This window comes from Polypterus senegalus, chromosome 18, assembly GCF_016835505.1.
Source record: "Polypterus senegalus isolate Bchr_013 chromosome 18, ASM1683550v1, whole genome shotgun sequence".
NCBI classification, from domain to species: domain Eukaryota; kingdom Metazoa; phylum Chordata; class Cladistia; order Polypteriformes; family Polypteridae; genus Polypterus; species Polypterus senegalus.
The window spans coordinates 62,282,597-62,301,903 of NC_053171.1; the positions used below are offsets into that span (position 1 = coordinate 62,282,597).

Consider the following 19,307-nt stretch of genomic DNA (forward strand, 5'->3'; position numbering starts at 1 on the left):
TACAGCCTCAAGTCTTTTTGAATATGAAGTCACAAGCTTGGCACACCTATCCTTGGCCAGTTTCGCCCATTCCTCTTTGCAGCACCTCTCAAGCTCCATCAGGTTGGATGGGACGCGTCGGTGCACAGCCATTTTAAGATCTCTCCAGAGATGTTCAATCGGATTCAAGTCTGGGCTCTGGCTGGGCCACTCAAGGACATTCACAGAGTTGTCCTGAAGCCACCCCTTTGATATCTTGGCTGTGTGCTTAGGGTCGTTGTCCTGCTGAAAGATGAACCGTCACCCCAGTCTGAGGTCAAGAGTGCTCTGGAGCAGGTTTTCATCCAGGATGTCTCTGTACATTGCTGCAGTCATCTTTCCTTTTATCCTGACTAGTCTCCCAGTTCCTGCCGCAGAAAAACATCCCCACAGGTGATGCTGCCATCACCATGCTTCACTGTAGGGATGATATTGGCCTGGTGATGAGCGGTGCCTGGTTTCCTCCAAACGTGACGCCTGGCATTCACACCAAAGAGTTCAATCTTTGTCTCTTCAGACCAGAGAATTTTGTTTCTCATGGTCTGAAAGTCCTTCTGGTGCCCTATGGCCAGCTCCAGGCGGGCTGCCATGTGCCTTTTACTAAGGAGTGGCTTCCGTTTGGCCACTCTACCATACAGGCCTGATTGGTGGATTGCTGCAGAGATGGTTGTCCTTCTGGAAGGTTCTCCTCTCTCCACAGAGGACCTCTAGAGCTCTGGCAGAGTGACCATTGGGTTCTTGGTCACGTCCCTGACTAAGGACCTTCTTCCCTGATCGCTCAGCTTAGATGGCCGGCCAGCTCTAGGAAGAGTCCTGGTGGTTTAGAACTTCTTCCACTTACAGATGATGGAGGCCACTGTTCTCATTGGGACCTTCAAAGCAGCAGAAATTTTTCTGTAACCTTCCCCAGATTTGTGCCTTGAGACAATCCTTTCTCAGAGGTCTAGAGACAATTTCTTTGACTTCATGCTTGGTTTGTGCTCTGACATGAACTGTCAACTGTGGGACCTTATATAGACAGGTGTGTGCCTTTCCAAATCATGTCCAATCAACTGAATTTACCACAGTTGGACGCCAATTAAGCTGCAGAAACATCTCAAGGATGATCAGGGGAAACAGGATGCACCTGAGCTCAATTTTGAGCTTCATGGTAAAGGCTTTGAATACTTATGTGCATGTGCTCTCTCAGTTTTTTTATTTTTAATAAATTTGCAAAAACCTCAAGTAAACTTTTTTCACGTTGTCATTATGAGTTGTTGTGTGTAGAATTCTGAGGAAAAAAATGAATTTAATCCATTTTTGAATAAGGCTGTAACATAACAAAATGTGGAAAAAGTGATGCGCTGTGAATACTTTCCGGATGCACTGTATATCCTAACACAGAGTCATGGGGGTCTGCTGGAGCCAATGCCAGCCAGCACAGGGCGCAAGACAGGAACAAACCCCCGGGCAGGGTGCCAGCTCACCGCAGGGCACCCACACACTCACCCACTAGGGACAATTTAGAATCACCAATGCACCTAACCTGCATGTCTTCGGACTGTGGGAGGAAACCCACACAGACACAGAGAGAACATGCAAACTCCACGCAGGGATGACCCAGGAAACGAACCCGGGTCTACTAACTGCGAGGCAGCAGCGCTACCACTGCGCCACCATGCTGCCCAGTATTTAGGTTATTCATTAAAAAAAGAATCATAAATTAGTTTTCAAAACTGGTGCTTTCCTTACAATTTACATGGTTCTCCTAAATATGGCAAAAAATTTACAAGGAAAATTTGGAAAGATTGAAAGTAATTATAGAATTACAGTTATAGCAAAATGGCTACCTCTCAGAAAATAAAACTGCTTGTAAAGTAAAAATACTGCTCTGAAGTCTGAACTGCTGAGTTCATAAAGAGTTTTCCTCTTTTGCCTTCTGGCCAGATGCCAGCCTTCATTTTTTTCTTTTACTTTGCCACTCAAGGAGTAAAAATCACAAGCACACTGCTGATCATAGGTTTTACTGCTGAAGCATTTTAGACTGCCGTCTTTTGACTGTTTCAGACTCTACTGATGGATGACTGGTAGGCCAATCCTTCTTATTTTTAAGTGGCCCATCCAATAGATGTTTGTAACCTCAATTTAAGGCAAATCAAAGGCTAAGAATGTTTCAGCTCCCTGCACAAACATTTGGAGCTGGGAATGTTTGAGCATTTCCATGTAAGGACATCCAGTTTAACACTCAATTGCAGATGCAGTGACACATTCATTGTAGGCATCTGCTGTATCAGCAGCACTAATTGCATTCACCTGGTGTCCCACGGACCCTTCTTCCACTCACCGTGAGCCAAACTTGAGGAGTGAGATTGAGCTTATTAGATTGTGCCTTTTGAAGTTCTTATTTGCCGACACAATTAGAGCAGAAAAATTCACTGGTTGAATTCTCACCTGCCTGTTAAAGCCTCCCATCTGGACACTTAAAAGGTGCTAGTGTAGGTGTTCAGTGTCACAAGTCGTAAAAGTTAAAGGCCTGTGTACCTTTAGCTAGAGCCTCTTGATGTCACCTTGTAGTGTTATGCATGTTATTTTTTTCCTCCAAATTTATTTGCTGAATCAGCAGTATGGGTGATGTGCTGTGAGAGTAGAGCAGTGTAAATCATAACTGTGCTCCATCCTGTTTGGCTGAAAATGCCACAGGGTTGAACAGAAGTGCCGCTTCAGATGTCAAGAGAGCAGACAGCTGAGGCTTCTCAAACACAAGCTTCTTTTTTATTTTATATAACATTTTTGTCTTTGGAATGTGGGAGGAAAGCAGAGTTTACCTCCCACAACCTCAAACTACAATAAAATATATATAAAATAAAGAGGCTTGTGCTTTTCAAGCTTCCACTAGGTAAATGAACTGGCAAATATAATATGGCTAATATTGCTGGGGTGCAAGGCAAGAACTTTCTGGCCACTTACCTGGGGCCGATTTAGAGTCACCTACTAACAGTTATTATTATTGTTACTGATAAAGTTTGTGAGTTTGTCCATTGACCTGTTAAAAGCCTGAAATACCTGAACAGTGCTTAAAAAGTTTAACTATTAACCTGGCCCACACAAATGTGAAGTTTATAAACATCAAAGCTGTATCTAATAAGTTAAAGTAAACCACAATTCAGTGTGTACTGCTTTTAATATAACCCTTCCAAAATTGTATAATGGTGCAAGTTTACAAATGAAAGTGTTACATTCAAATCTGATTGAAGCTACTGTTTTTACAGGATATGCTACAGAGTGAAATTATATTTCTACACAGAATTCCCATTATTTCTACTGATTACCTATTTGAATTCAAATGAATACATTTTCCTGTAAAGTTGTGTTTTGCAATGACCATCAGCAAAGTCCAAGTCAGTTGTTCTATAAAAGTAACTTTTTACTCATGGCCAAGTATATGTAGCATATTCAAGAGTAAGAAGCTCCAGTGAACTAATAATAGCCCTGGTGGGGAGACAAAAAGAATTGTTTACAGAAAAGTAGGAAATTTCCTGGGTGAAGATGGGTAAAATAGCTGCTATAAATGTAAAATATGGTTTCCATTATTTTTTAATGACATACAAGTTATTTTTCATGTCCATAACAGCCTCTCTGATGCATTCAGAATTCATTTTGTCACATAACCACATTACCTACCTCACCAAGTCCTTCTGATGAAGTGGTCCAGGTTAGTACACAGGTTTGTTACTGTTTTCTGACTCCAAGCAGCCCACTGCTAGTCCACAGCACTGGGGCATACTGCAATACCGCTAATCCTGAAAGTTCATCTTGTTACTGGGAATGTGCATTGAGACCAGATCAGCAGGGGATCGTCCCGATCTCATAGACCACTGCAATTAATCTGTGGGTGCAAGACAGAAGAAAAATTATTAATACATGAAATAATAATAATATGAATTAATATTAATATAATTTTTCCTTCTTTATTATAATTTACAATGTAAATTGATATGTATAGAATTAATGATAAAGATGTAAACATGCAAATGTACTTTTCCCAGCTGAATGAACAGGCTTTGTATTAAAAAATCCACATTTTTACATGTGTTATATTTTATTTGTTTACATCACCCCATGACAAAATATTTCTAAACAGGAGGAACAGGACCAAAGCACAAGGATTTGTTTAAGTGGGAACTCTTGACTTGGTACTCTGAATTAGGACTTTAGCAAAACCAAGTCTGTTGCTTTTCATTTGCCATTCAATCCATCACCCATTATACTTCATGAGGTTAAAACTAGCAGCTTTCTAGATGGTGGTCTAGCATTGCTTTCTTCTTAATGTTTAGAGGGAGGATCTAGAGGTGCTCTTGCACTCTTTAACATTCCAGCTGCATTTTCAGTTTGCAGGACTACTGCATTCTAGGATTTGTTTTGAGTTGTCCATATTTAACTGTTATGTACAACTATAGGTACAGTGCGATGTTTATATGTTTTATATGCTTTGTGTTTGGCCTGCAATTAAATTGAGTTTCTAAGAAGAAAACTCATACCTTTTAGTTCATTGTCTTTTATTTCTTCCAGTTGCCTGACTTGTATTTAGAGAAGTTGATGAAAGAAAAGCACATGTTCTAACTCTTGACTTTTATGTACCCTTTTAGGTTGTCAAGATGGAAAGAAAAATGAGTTTATCACAAGCCTACTGGACGCCCTTACTACTGATATGGTACAAGCTGTAAACTCACCTGCGCCTTCGGGTGCTGGGAGGTTAGTAATGCATGTTCTGAAAAGTGCATTTCAGCAGTGCTCTTTTAATTTACAGGTTTAAATCTAATCTATTGTTATATCTCATTCCAAACTGAGACATTAGGGTCAATAACTGTGTATACTCTGAAAGTATACAAGGTGTTCCAAAAGCGCACATTTTATTATGACTTGCCCAGCTCTCAAAATTAAGAAATGGATACTTCAACCTCTATCCTAAAGGAGACTTTCACCCTGTAAAGGCCCATCTAACAGTGAAAAGATTTTAAGCTGAAAAATTCATAGGATGAATGCCGACGCAGAGGAATCTTGTCTGTGTAATGCAATGTCACATGTCTCCCTCTCCTGTACTAGTGCCCCATTTTTAAGTAGGTTACAAATGTCTAGCCACCCATACTGTACCATACGTTTGTGTGTATGACCTTTCCTGCTGCTGCAAAGGCCTTATGAAGTACTTGGCCTTGGATTATGCCACTTTGGTGATGTGAATGCCCTGTCAACTCCTTAGCAGCTGGAAAACCCTTTACTAAAAAGTGTATATGTAGTATATGTATATAATAATAAAATATTCATTATATGCTGTTGAGAGCAGCCGGACACAGACAGGCAGACACTGATAGTTTCAAACCACACACACGTTTATTGTACATATTCTTCTATTTACAAGTGCACACAACCCAGTGCCCCTGCACCAATCACCCTCAGTCCAGGCCTCTCACAAATGCCTCTGTCTTCACCGCCTCCACTCCACTCCTCCGAGCTATGTCCACTTCCACCCGACTCCCGGCCGTGCTCAAGGTGCCTCCTGATGAGCTTCCGGCGGCATTTCTTGGTGTGGCGGAAGTGCTGCACAAGCACCCGGATGCACTCGGGGTGTCCCTGGTTTTCCTTCCCCCAGCACCTCCGGGTGAGGCGGAAGTGCTGACATCCAGGGCTTTTCAGGCATCTGGGCGCCCCCTGGTGGTGACCATGAGCCCCTATAGGGTTGGGCTTCCATGCTCCATTCCTGTGGCCCCCATACCAACCAGGGCGGCTTCCCTCTCTTGGTCCAGAGGAGGCGTAATCCCTCTCCCGGTCCTTCCAGGTGTCCCGGCTGGGTACAGCCCCCAGCCGCACACCACAATGCTTATACTAATTTTAACTAGAATTAGTACAGGCACCAATTAGCTGAAATTCACTTGTGAAGCATTGCAAAAAAAAATGAATGTACAGTGGAACCTCGGTTAACGACCATAATTCGTTCCAAAACTCTGGTAATAAACCGAGTTGGTCGTGAACCGGAGCAATTTCCCCCATAGGATTGTATGTAAATACAATTAATCCGTTCCAGACCGTATGAACTTTATGTAAATATATATGTAAATATGTAAATATATGTAAAGATTAAGCACAAATATAGTTAATTACACCATAGAATGCACAGTGTAATAGGAAACTAATGTAAAAACATTGAATAACACTGACACAAAACACCTAGGCTCCCGGCTCAGCTACACGAGCAGGCTCGCTCGCTCTCTCTCTCTCTCTCTCTCTCTCTCTCTCTCTCTCTCTCTCTCTCAGAACAGAGAGGAACATTTGAACAAATCAAAAATTTAATTTAAAAACCAACCACAAGCAACCAAAAAAGTCACAGTGGAGGAGATCACGCTATTAGCCTTACAGCCCGATCGCTGTAAACACTTTTTTTAAAATGAGTTTTAAGCACAGCGGAAAAAAGGAACATTAGAACAAATCCGAAATTTATTTAAACACCAACCACAAGCAACCAAAAAAGTAAAATTGCAGGAGATCATGCTATTAGCCTTACAGCCCGATCGCTGTACTGTACAGTACAGTTAACAATTTTTTTAAAAATTAGTTTTAAGCACAGGGAAAAAAACGAACATTTGAAAAAAGAGAAAAGTAACATTGCAACAATACACGCTATGAACTGAAAAATTTAATTTTGAAAAATCTGTAATACAAAAACCATAAACCACCAAGAAAACTAACTTTGCATGAGTCGAGTTCTGGCATGAAGTGAGGAGGAACTGGGTGGAGAGAAGGTTACAGTTTTGAGGGAGAGTCTGGCTCCTCAATGGGAGGGTTGTTTTCCTTCAGGTGTTTTCTCTCTTGTGATTTCTTGGGTTTCTTGTGTTTTTAGCTGTTTAGCTGGTGGGAGCGAAAGCCTCATGCAGCCATTCCAAAAACAAAGTCCTTGTGACCCAACTCTTCGTGTTTGCCCTCCACATTACTGGCAGTCTGGCTTTGTTTACATTGTGCTGCTTGAAAGCACGAGGGTTCTCAAATTGGTAAATGAGTAAACTGGTAAACAGTATTTCCACCTCTTCCAGCACTTGAAGCCTCTGCCTGGTTAACGCTGTAACTTCTTTTGCAACATCAGCTGCTTTAATAGATTCTTTCTGCTTTAAAATAGTCGAAATCGTAAATTTTGACTTCTTGTACTCGGGCAAGATCAGTAACACGAACGCCACGCTCAAACTTTTCAATAATTTCTTTATTTACTTCGATTTCAGTTTTCTTCAAAACTTTCTTCTCACCACTCTTTACTTGCTTAGAAGCCATAGTTAGCTGCAAAAGCACATGAAATACTGTAGAGCACAAAGAGATTGCAGGTAAAGCACGCACAACTGACTGAGAACAATGAAAAGGAAGTGGCACTGCTTAAATACAGTAATCGGCCTTTATGAACCAGCCAAGCAGGCATGCACGTGCAGGCTCGTTCTCTCTCTCTCTCTCCCTCTCTCTCTCAGCAGCAGGCAGGCACATCTGACCGAGAACAATGCAACACGTGCGGAAATCATCAGCGCGCACAAACCGAAAGGGAAACTGGCTTGTTCGTATACCGAGTGTGTGGTCGTGAACTGAGGCAAAAGTTTGGTGAACTTTTTGGTCGTGAACCGAGTTGTACGTGTACCAAGACGTTCGTGAACCAAGGTTCCACTGTATGTTACAGGAATAATCAACCCGACAGATCAGAACTGCTTGTCACAGTTTGGTCCATAGTGCTTACCGCTCATGGTAGTGTACAGTAAATGATTTTGCTTTCCTGCAAAGAACTGTGTCTTCTGTCCTATTCCAGTGTAACACAGATTAAAATGGATCATGAATTAAAATTTGTTTTGCCTTCATGCTGTGTTCACATTGCATAAAATTGAATTGAGATGAAAGAATAGTGAAGATACTGTATTTCAGTCAGCAAGTGCAAAAGGCAATTAAGTAAAAAAAAAAGTTAATACTTATCAATATAGTAGGTAATTGAAGAGTTAAGTACTAATATAAATGTGCACATGAATAATGGGAGATGGAATAGTGCTTTGATGTAAAAAAAATTAGCAATAACAGTTCACTGTAATTATTCTAACTACAAAGTAATAATGTTGAAAAAATGAAAGTTTTTTTAATAACATGTAAAAACAGTAGCTCACTATCATATCACATCACATAGCATTTGTGAAGGCACTTAATCCAATTCAAGGTCAGTGATGATGACAATTAAAAATGAGAAGAGTGACACCGTGGGCAAACAGATTAGAATATTGAAGGGCTGTACCTTGCCATGTCTACCACCGGGCTCAATAGTAAATAAGGGCTTACAACACCAGGAAAAGTGGAATGAAAATTATGGTGATGATTACACTGTATGTAATGTGCATAAATACACTGTAATAAAAAAATGGCAAACACAGTTTTGTTAGGATTGACACCAAAACATAGAAACTGGGAAACTGAATAACAACTTGCTTTAATAAGGGAGGTGGCAAAACCCTGCAGGTTTTTTTTGTTTTTTTTTTAATTATTGTTATTATTTCAAGTTGAAAACAGAACACAAAACCCTCTTCTCCTGAGAACCATTGACTTAAGGTTACTGGTATTGAGCTTTTGTGTGAAACACATTGGATCACAGTATAAATAAATTATTATTCCTATATCTTTTTATTAAACATTTCATAGTGATCACCCAGAGCTTTTAATATACTAGGCACTGTTGCCCCCATGTGGCCAAGCAAATAGACCATTAAACCAAAAGTCTTCCTTCTCAGAATCCACCTGACTCTGGGCAAATTTCCAGGCCTTCAGTGCTCCAGTTACAGTGTCAGTAAACAGTGATAATGCATCTCTTTACTTATACAGTGCAGAAAAAAAATGCAATGAAAGATTATTCACCATGTTACATGTAAGGATTTCGCCTTAACAAGCATCTCTATATGCACTTCAATGGAATAAATTATGCAAATATGATTGTGTAACAAAGACATGCAGTGTTGATATTTTAATTCATAATTGCTATGTAAATAGATGGCACGCTGGTGCAGTGATGAAGTGGTTGTGCTGTTTCCTGTCAACCATGACGCAAGGTTTAAGGTTCTGGGTGCTTCCTGCGTGGAGTTTGTGTCTTTTCCACATGTCTCAATGGTTGTCCTTGCGGGTGCTCTGGTTTCCTTACGCAGTCTAAGGGCGTGCAGGTTAGATGAATTGTTGTTGCTAAATTGGTTCCCTGATATGTGTGTGTATGCAATGGACTGGAATGATGTCAAAGGATTGTTTCTGACTTGTGCCCAGTGCTTGCTGGGATGGGTGCCATCAAATGCTATGCAGGTGTAAGAAATATATGGATAGATGGATGAATGTTATGTAAATATAGGATTTTTTAATTTATTATTTCAAAGGAGGCATTTTAAATTTACACACCACTTGTGCGGGCTCTGACTGCCCTCCATGGTTTCCAATTCAAAGATAACTTATCAAATTGGTGGTTTAATGTCCATTTGTGAATACGCATATATGCCCCGTTCAAAGGATAGGTGTTTGCCACCTTGGTAGGCTCAGCAGCAGGCCTCAGCAGCAGCACTGGTCAGATAATACCACTACCACATGACATAGCCAGGTATTAGAAATGCAGTGTGCGCAGGGGGCAGCCCTATAACATTTTAGGCCATCATGACTTCCTTTGAATTTGAAATTTACAACTTCATTTAATCGAAACTCACTTATATAAAGTCAAATGGGGACTGGAGCAGGAGTTTTTGGGCTGTCCATAAAGGCATTCATATAATGTGATAAAAGAAATGGCCTGCAACAAGCAACCTGACAAATGTCTATTCTAGCTACTGGGACCCTTTGTAATGGACATACTTGAATTTAAATTTCATTAGGTTAGGTTTAGGTCAGCTATTCCCTGCTTGCATCCCATGCAAGCTTTTGAAGCTTCTCTCCTGTGAAGACCCATTCAAAAGTAAAGCTCAAACAGAGGTGCAAATACACACCTCTCCTATGAGCACAAAGTACTACATTGTTAGAGTACTTACTCCTTTATGTTTGCTAAATGACTGCTTACAATACTCCCTAAAACATTAGTGCTCCTTTTAAAGGGTAGCCCTCCTAGATCCCTTTTTGGAATGCAACATGCTTCTCTTTCAAAGGCCGTGACAAAATGTTTGTTCTGCTAAAATGAAAACCATATCACACCTTCATAACAGCTTCATAAATGCATCTAGTTTTCCTTCATTTTCCCCTGTAAGGTTACAGATAATTCTGTAGTACTACTTTTAAGCAACTTGGAATAACTCCTTGAAGAAACTGAGGAATGCTAACCCACTGCAAGGTGCGTCCAGTTCCTTGGCTGACCTGTTGCCTGCTGGACAGGGCAAAGCAGTCAATCTATAACATTACCAACTGCAAAAACACAGCTGCCACCTGCAAAGGTCTTGGTGGTATTGTCTTCACCTTCTCACATCAAAAACTCAGTGGGGGGCGAGATACAGCTTTCCTCTAAACTGATATTTGAGCATTTCATTGCATAATTCACTCCAATTTGCTTGCTTTCAGGTATATCCCACATTGTGCAGGGATCTAATCACAGATAAATGTTGCTGTCTTTAGTGAATTGCTTGGTCCTGAAAGCAAGTGGGCTCAGTGGGTAACTGAAACATCTACACTTCATTATTTATTTATATTTTTTTTAAGATTTTCAGTAATTGAAGAAGATTGTTTTCAGTCAATGAATATATTCAAATGAGAAAAACATCCTGGTGGCAATGAAAAATTATAAAAGTGAAACATTATACAGCCATACAGTTACAAATGGAGCAAACTGAAATTCTAAAATATTGGCTTGACATACACTATTGAAAAATGAATAAAAAGCACATGATTTAACCTGACAGATAAGTTTTGTTTACTATTATATCACATATATTTGATTGCTTTTTATGCATTTGGAAACTATTTGAGTAACAACAGCAAAAGTCATTAGGGGACCCCTTGTCAGATGAGAAATGGCATAGGCAGGAGATGTGTAGCATGGTGGCACAGTGATTAGTGTTAATGCCTCAACAAGGAGTGTGAAGCCTGCATACATTCTTGGGTCCATGTGAGTTTTTCTGAGTACTTTGGTGTGTAAATTGCACACCTCAAAGCCTCAAAAAGCATTTCTGTAAACCTGGTAGGATCAGGTGCAAGGCATGAAGCAACACAGACCCTCATTTAAATATTCTAAAGTACATAACTTTTCTGATATTTATGTAAATTTTCAGGATGCTCATATAGTGGCTTGGCCACAATTTGAAGCTGTCTCTCTGCAGCTGCAATTTTCTTGTCATCACAAGGTGTCAGCCCTCTGGGCATCTCAGAAATTTCTGGGCCAGCCTAAGAGCCTTCCTGCCACCACCATAACCTGCATTGATTTAATGTATTATCATAATTATAGAGCCAGCATGTGCCATGATATAAGCTCAAAAGGAATGGATACCCTCTGCCCCAAAGTGGTCCTACTATATTCACCTTTTACATAAGAGAGACCAGTAAGAGAAAAATTTACTGTAAATCTGAACAGTTTTCACAGTGATGTGTGAGCTTTTGTCTGGGGCATTTACTATAAAGTGACTCAGCATGTACAAAACTACTAGTCTCATCCCACTAAACCTTTCTGTGTTGTATTCTGGTTTGCTTTTTAAAATTTAATGTGACGGCATGTCCTGTGAAATTATTTATTATGGCTGCCACCTTGCAACTGTGTGGGTTGGCGCAGTTAGTGTCCACTTCTAGTGTTCACTGTTGTGTCTGTTGAGTAACACTTGGATGATGTTTGGATAATTTAGCTGGACAATGATAGTGTAATCCATTCTGACCAAGTTCCTTTTGAAAGACATTGTCATCAACAGACAGTTAGCCCTAAGTTAAGCTCCCTGACAATGCCAAATCATTTCCTCATATAACCTTTTCAAAAACAAACTTGTGCTGCATGTTGATGTTGGAGCTTCAGAAGTAGGATGATGAAATCTGCAGGGGATGTAGTTTCAGTTTTGCAAAACTGATGTGAAAGAATATCAATGCATAAGGAAAAGTGAAAATATCAAATGGACAAACTTTGTGGTATAAAGAAACATATTAGAAAGAAGCAGATCCATTTTCCCAAACCAAATCTTGAGGCATGGCACTAGGCAGTGTGAATTTCCATGTAAAGTTGAATTAATCCTGGTCTTGGGTATGTAAACTATTTTGATAAAGCATTAATATCAAAACAATTAAAAGGAACAAAACACATTCTTATGCTGTAGATGATCAAGCAATAGATTGAAGAGAGAACTCATAACAAGAGGTCAGTGCCACCATGAGACGATACCCACCTAGTGCTGGATCTGTACTAGGGCTATTTAAATGTTCACATCATCATTTTAAAATATTGACAATAAACGATGCCATAGCCTTTGATGGAGTCAGGGGATCTGGCAACGGAGAGAAGGTTGTGGATTAACAATAGTTAGCTACTCTACCCATGTACTGCAAAAAGAATTGGATGCATACTTTATTCTGTTTCATCATGGCTTGTTAGCATATATGTTGCCTTTTCTAATCGTGTATGCAAACGACATGCTGCAAAAAAACGTAATGTTGCTGACAAGTATCATTAGGCTGGGGATCAGTGATCCACAATTTAAGCTGGTATTTCATGATGCAAATGACTAGCTTCAGAGCAAACAGTCATTGTAAGGACAGTGAGCTACCTAAAAGAGTGATGTAAATTGAAAGAAGTTTCCAGAGCCTCTGAGCACCAAATGCGTAGCGGCATCATAAATATGCCACCGCTCCTCCCATTGAAACATTGTGAGTGACACACTGATAAGACTGCAGAGAACACTCCTGCTGCTTGGTGAGATGTGTATCCCCTTGTCCTTAAAAGATTTTATATATACTAAATAGGTATGCACAGTGATATCGGATTAATATCTGTGTCTGCAGATAATGGGTTCAAATAATAGTATCTGTATCAGACAAATGACTAGATTTGACTGATAATTTAAACAAATATTTGATGACGCATTCACTGTGTTCCAGATGAGCAAGACAAGCAAGCAAGCAAGGCAACGCTGAGCTACTGCATGAAAATGTTTGCATTTTGGAAGTTTTCATAAAAAATACCATTTGTAACACTTGTTCAACTAATGTCTTGTGCGGAGGGACCAAAGTGTGAAATTTCAATACCACCAACTTAATTTCACACTTGAAGACTTGCCATCCTGACAAATATAAAGAATTCCTCAGAGCAAAAGAACAGAATCCTATGCCATCATACACAAAATCATAAACTGCAGTTGCTCAACCTGTTGATCAAAGAAATTTGATAAAGATAATCCTAAAGCTCAAACAATTACTGCAAAGGTGATGGAAGTTATTACTTTAGACAATCAGCCATTTTCTTTTGTAGAAGATACAGGATTTCAAAGCCAATCGTCATTATTTCTCTGAGCTACATAATATTATGAAAAGTCCTGTGCACAAACTCCTTGTTGACGATGTCACCGCCATAGATTTTGCCACTTATATATGGACATCTGATATGAGTTCTATGAGTATGCTTAGTTTAATTGCTCAGTGGATCAACCACAAGTTTGAATTACAGCAAGCAATCCCACACCCAAGAATGTTCTGGATCACACACGGGAGCTACACTCTCTGTGATGTTCAAAAGAAGGCTTGAAACATGGGAAATACCCAAAGAGAATGTTTATGTGGTACTATGAGACAATGCGTGTCATATTGCAAAGGCTATGGAGCTAAGGTTCCCAACAGGGGTGGTACCACCCACTGGTGAGCGCTGCAGAAATCTAAGGGGACATTTCTGGTCCAAGACATATTAAGGGGGTGTTGAGGACCAGCTGCCGCCCCCTTGGACAATACTCGCAAGAATGTGCTGAAAAGTTTGATTAATACTAAAAATTATCGAGCACATGTTTCAACCAATTATTTTAAATGTCCATTAAGAAAGACCTGTCCGTATTAAATAGTAGGTATCGGTACATTATATTTACAAGTTTGCACAAGTCATGCATTCTGAGATCTTGCAAGTCCTTACAAGATTAACGCATGTGCAGAGGACTGAATCTATGCATGTTTTGATGGGTTCATTGAACATTACAATAAATACATGAGAAGTTTTTTATCAATACCTGATTGTTTCGGAATTCCTTCAGAGCAAGTGTAAACCTAAAATTGCAGTGTGGTACCTACAAATCATATTCAAAGGAAAACTTACATGGACCTACTTATTAAAACCTTCGTCCCCTGCTCGCTTCGCTCGCCAACCCCCCGGCCAGCACAACACACCAGCCACTTTGCATCTGTCCCACTCACATATTTGGATTTCACTTTCACCAAACAACAAATCTTTTAATTCTCACGGATACACTTCTTCATTTTGAAGAAACACTGCTTTTCCCTGATGGCAACATGAATTAGACCATGTACCAGTCTCCCATCATCATATTTAGAAGAAAGAGGATTTAGCATGGTCAACAATCCATTAACAAAGAAAAGAAACAGATTACCAGTAGTGGAATGCGGCAATTTAAAATTGCTGATGACAAAATGGCACCAAACATTGAAAAATCAGTGTCATCACACCAAGCTCAGCCCTCTCACTAATAATATTATATTCATTTTTTTAATAATATATTTTTTTAATCATACTTTGAACAATACACCAATATTGTTAATATCTTCTAGTAAAATCATTTTAAAAATCTGCCCTTGTTTTTCAATATATACTGATGTATAATATAGTTTACCCAAGGGGGGCACTATCGAATCACTCTTTGAAAAGTGGGCTCTGATCCAAAAAAGGTTGAGAACCTATGTTTTGGAGGAATGCCAGGTTCTGCCATGTATGGCTCATCCTTAACAGCTATTCTTAACAGTGTATTCTCCCAGCGTAGTGTCTCGGATATAATAGTAATCGACAGAAAAATAGTCTTGACATTTTAAACATTCACAATTTGCCAACTCTTTTCTCAAAACTATACAAGCTGACCTTGGTATGCAGTCAAAAATGCTCCAACAAGACAATTCGACTAGATGGAATTGAGCAGCTTGCTGGAGCAGAAAAGAGCCCTTGGGGCTGATACTGTAACTCCGATTTTCAGTTACTTTAAAATCTAATGCCTACTCAGTGGGGTTTGGTGGGAAACATAGTCACACTCCTTGTTCCATTTGAACAACTGACAAAAGAAATTTGCCAAATTGAAGCTTTGCCTTCTAAAGTTATTTCCTCAGCTTGTACATTAAAACAACTTTTGACTAATGGCGCTCATGCCGACTTCAGAGTCAAACCACTAAAAGCACTCTTTTGGAGGCTGTAAACAATCATTTCATTGAGATTCACACAGAACCCATGTACTTGCTGTGTTGCTCTGTGCCGCTATTTTTGACCAGAGATACAAGGACCACTATTTCGATGCAAAGGTAAAATCACTGGCACTCAATGTTGCAAGCTCAGATGGAACTTGCATTGAGCAAAATGCACGCAAGCAGTTGTAGATTGTCCACAACAGAAAAAGGCCAAGATAAATGACGAGGTGATGTGCATGTACAATGATTTTCTTGAAGAGAGCACATTGACAGCCTCGGGAAAACAGCCAGGTTAAAAAAAGTAAATAGCTCTGGGTAAATCTTTACAGCATTATTATAGTAAGTAATAAGTAATAACTATAGCTGTCAGAAGGAATATCATTATTCTAATTTATTTCGAATGTATAAAAAATCTTGGAAATCAAGTAAAAAAAACAACATCAATCAAATGTAAAAGTTTTACAGGTTTTACTTCGCACTAACTTCATCATAATATAACAGATAGCCAGCTAATATGGTGGAGCAGAAGCTATTTATTTAATGATTGCAAATAATCTTCAAAAGTTATTCTTATTTTTAAATGGTATTGCTTATTCCATCATCATTGTGTCATTTTACCCATTTTCAATTTAATTTTTTTCAATTATTGTTGAATTTGTTCCATTAAAAAGAGAAAAGCCAAGCAAAATGACACCTTTTATTGGCTAACTAAAAAGATTACAATATGCAAGCTTTCGAGGCAACTCAGGCCCCTTCTTATTAAAAAGAAAGAGAAAAGTATTATTTAAGGCAACAGCCTACAGAACTATTTACCATATAACCAAAAGGTAGCCAGCCAAATGTGGAAGATGTCATTTATATTTTATGATTGAACTTGTTCTGTAAAATGTTACATTTCTCTGTAATTTTCATCCAGATAGATTAAGTCTCATTCTTCCCTTTGTCTTATAAGTCTGTATATCGGCGTTGGTTTTGGCAGATAAGTACATAGATATTATCGGATATTGGCATTGGCCAAGAATTCCTGTACTGGTGCATTCGTCATTTTAAAAATGATTCTTCCTGTCTCTGTGGCGTAAATTTAATTGGCCTCTTCATGGCATAATTTCGCAATTATTTTTATGAAGAAAAACAAATTCAATTTTGCTCAAATTGCTGGCTCATCATTGATATTAAGTTAAAAGAAGCCTTGGCTGGGTGGCCCCCAGATCTGCAGTTTGTGCTCTGATCCCTGTTACATACTCCTACAAACAAAATATAAACAACTCCTCAAGACAGAGAAAAGTCACCTTTAATCGCAGAGCTGTGGCTATGAACTAGCAATTCATGACTTCTCAGACTGGGCGTCTGTGTAAGGAATATCTCGTCCAGTCCCATGTCACTATATGAGTCTTTTGCTACTCTTGCCCTCCATTCACCACAGGTGGGGAGTTTGGAGTGGGGAAGGCCAGGATGCACAGCACATGAAACTTGCACACCTTCTGCTGCGAATATGACTTCTTCAAAGCTTTTTTGCAAGGCGGACATGATTAAAAAAAAATAATAAAAGAAAAGGTGACAGCTGCAGTTTCACACTTAAAAATTTCTGCAAATGTTTGGAGCCAATCATCAATTTTTATCCACATCAACAATGTGGTCACCCATTCGGTGATGAACCATATCATCGACCATTGCCTCAGCCCTAATCAATACTAAAATTTTAGCTTGGTATCCAGCTTTCAGATCTACAGTGGTGTGAAAAACTATTTCCCCCTTCCTGATTTCTTATTCTTTTGCATGTTTGTCACACAAAATGTTTCTGATCATCAAACACATTTAACCATTAGTCAAATATAACACAAGTAAACACAAAATGCAGTTTTTAAATTTATTTTTTATTATTTAGGGAGAAAAAAATCCAAACCTACATGGCCCTGTGTGAAAAAGTAATTGCCCCCTGAACCTAATAACTGGTTGGGCCACCCTTAGCAGCAATAACTGCAATCAAGCGTTTGCGATAACTTACAATGAGTCTTTTACAGCGCTCTGGAGGAATTTTGGCCCACTCATCTTTGCAGAATTGTTGTAATTCAGCTTTATTTGAGGGTTTTCTAGCGTGAACCGCCTTTTTAAGGTCATGCCATAGCATCTCAATTGGATTCAGGTCAGGACTTTGACTAGGCCACTCCAAAGTCTTCATTTTGTTTTTCTTCAGCCATTCAGAGGTGGATTTGATGGTGTGTTTTGGGTCATTGTCCTGTTGCAGCACCCAAGATCGCTTCAGCTTGAGTTGACAAACAGATGGCCGGACATTCTCCTTCAGGATTTTTTGGTAGACAGTAGAATTCATGGTTCCATCTATCACAGCAAGCCTTCCAGGTCCTGAAGCAGCAAAACAACCCCAGACCATCACACTACCACCACCATATTTTACTGTTGGTATGATGTTCTTTTCTGAAATGCTGTGTTCCTTTTACGCCAGATGTAACGGACATTTGCCTTCCAAAAGTTCAACTTTTGTCTCATCAGTCCACAAGGTATTTTCCCAAAAGTCTTGGCAATCATTGAGATGTTTCTTAGCAAAATTGAGACGAGCCCTAATGTTCTTTTTGCTTAACAGTGGTTTGCGTCTTGGAAATCTGCCATGCAGGCCATTTTGCCCAGTCTCTTTCTTATGGTGGAGTCGTGAACACTGACCTTAATTGAGGCACGTGAGGCCTGCAGTTCTTTAGACGTTGTCCTGGGGTCTTTTGTGACCTCTCGGATGAGTCGTCTCTGCGATCTTGGGGTAATTTTGGTCGGCCGGCCACTCCTGGGAAGGTTCACCACTGTTCCATGTTTTTACCATTTGTGGATAATGGCTCTCACTGTGGTTCGCTGGAGTCGCAAAGCTTTAGAAATGGGTTTATAACCTTTACCAGACTGATAGATCTCAATTACTTCTGTTCTCAATAGTTCCTGAATTTCTTTGGATCTTGGCATGATGTCTAGCTTTTGAGGTGCTTTTGGTCTACTTCTCTGTGTCAGGCAGCTCCTATTTAAGTGATTTCTTGATTGAAACAGGTGTGACAGTAATCAGGCCTGGGGGTGGCTACGGAAATTGAACTCAGGTGTGATACACCACAGTTAGGTTATTTTTAACAAGGGGCAATTACTTTTCACACAGGGCCATGTAGGTTTGGATTTTTTCTCCCTAAATAATAAAAACCATCATTTAAAAACTGCATTTTGTGTTTACTTGTGTTATATTTGACTAATGGTTAAATGTGTTTGATGATCAGAAACATTTTGTGTGACAAACATGCAAAAGAATAAGAAATCAGGAAGGGGGCAAATAGTTTTTCACACCACTGTAAGTACCAGTGCTGAGAGGGCACTAAATCACATAACTGCTAACTCTCAATAACCACATCCTAAACATCACCCCCAAACATTACATTGCCCCTTGTTGTGGCACATAAAAGTGTGCCTCCCTGTTTCCCTCCAAGCTATGGTTTCTCTTTTAATTTTCAGTACATCAGAATTTGTTGTCCCCTGCAACATGTCAGAGAGAAAGGAGGGTGTGGATCGTGGTTTGACATGCTTTAGACTTAGCGGTGGTTTAGAGGGATTGCCCCACACTGAGACACCATGCTTAGATTTAAAAAATATATATCCATCCACACTGGTTATTAGCATTGTTTTCAAAAGGGTTCCTGTCCATACTAATATCCCTGAAAAGGAAAATGACATAGAACTTGATCCACACTGTTCATGCAGGCATCTACAGCAAACTCTGTGAAGGGACTGCATAGTAAAAATTTCAGAGCCACGTCAAAATCACATTCCCATGTGTTTTATGTGCTTTTAAAATTATCCGAGTGACAGGACTCTGATAGCACATTCACAGCAAAGAAGCAAATTCTTTATATTGCAGCAGTGAATTACCCCCCATGTCATATTACTGTGCTGATTAG

The 19,307-nt window shown here is 39.5% G+C and overlaps 1 protein-coding gene across 5 annotated transcripts in view; it reads left to right on the forward strand.

The window, feature by feature from the left end:
- The window catches only part of smoc1 (SPARC related modular calcium binding 1), a 223,256-nt gene that overhangs the window by 177,692 nt on the left and 26,257 nt on the right, over nt 1–19,307 (forward strand). For all 5 annotated transcript variants that reach the window (XM_039741047.1, XM_039741048.1, XM_039741049.1 and 2 more), the window contains exon 10: nt 4,644–4,749. In XM_039741047.1, the coding sequence (XP_039596981.1) occupies nt 4,644–4,749 (106 nt within the window). The remainder of the gene's footprint in view (nt 1–4,643; nt 4,750–19,307) is intronic.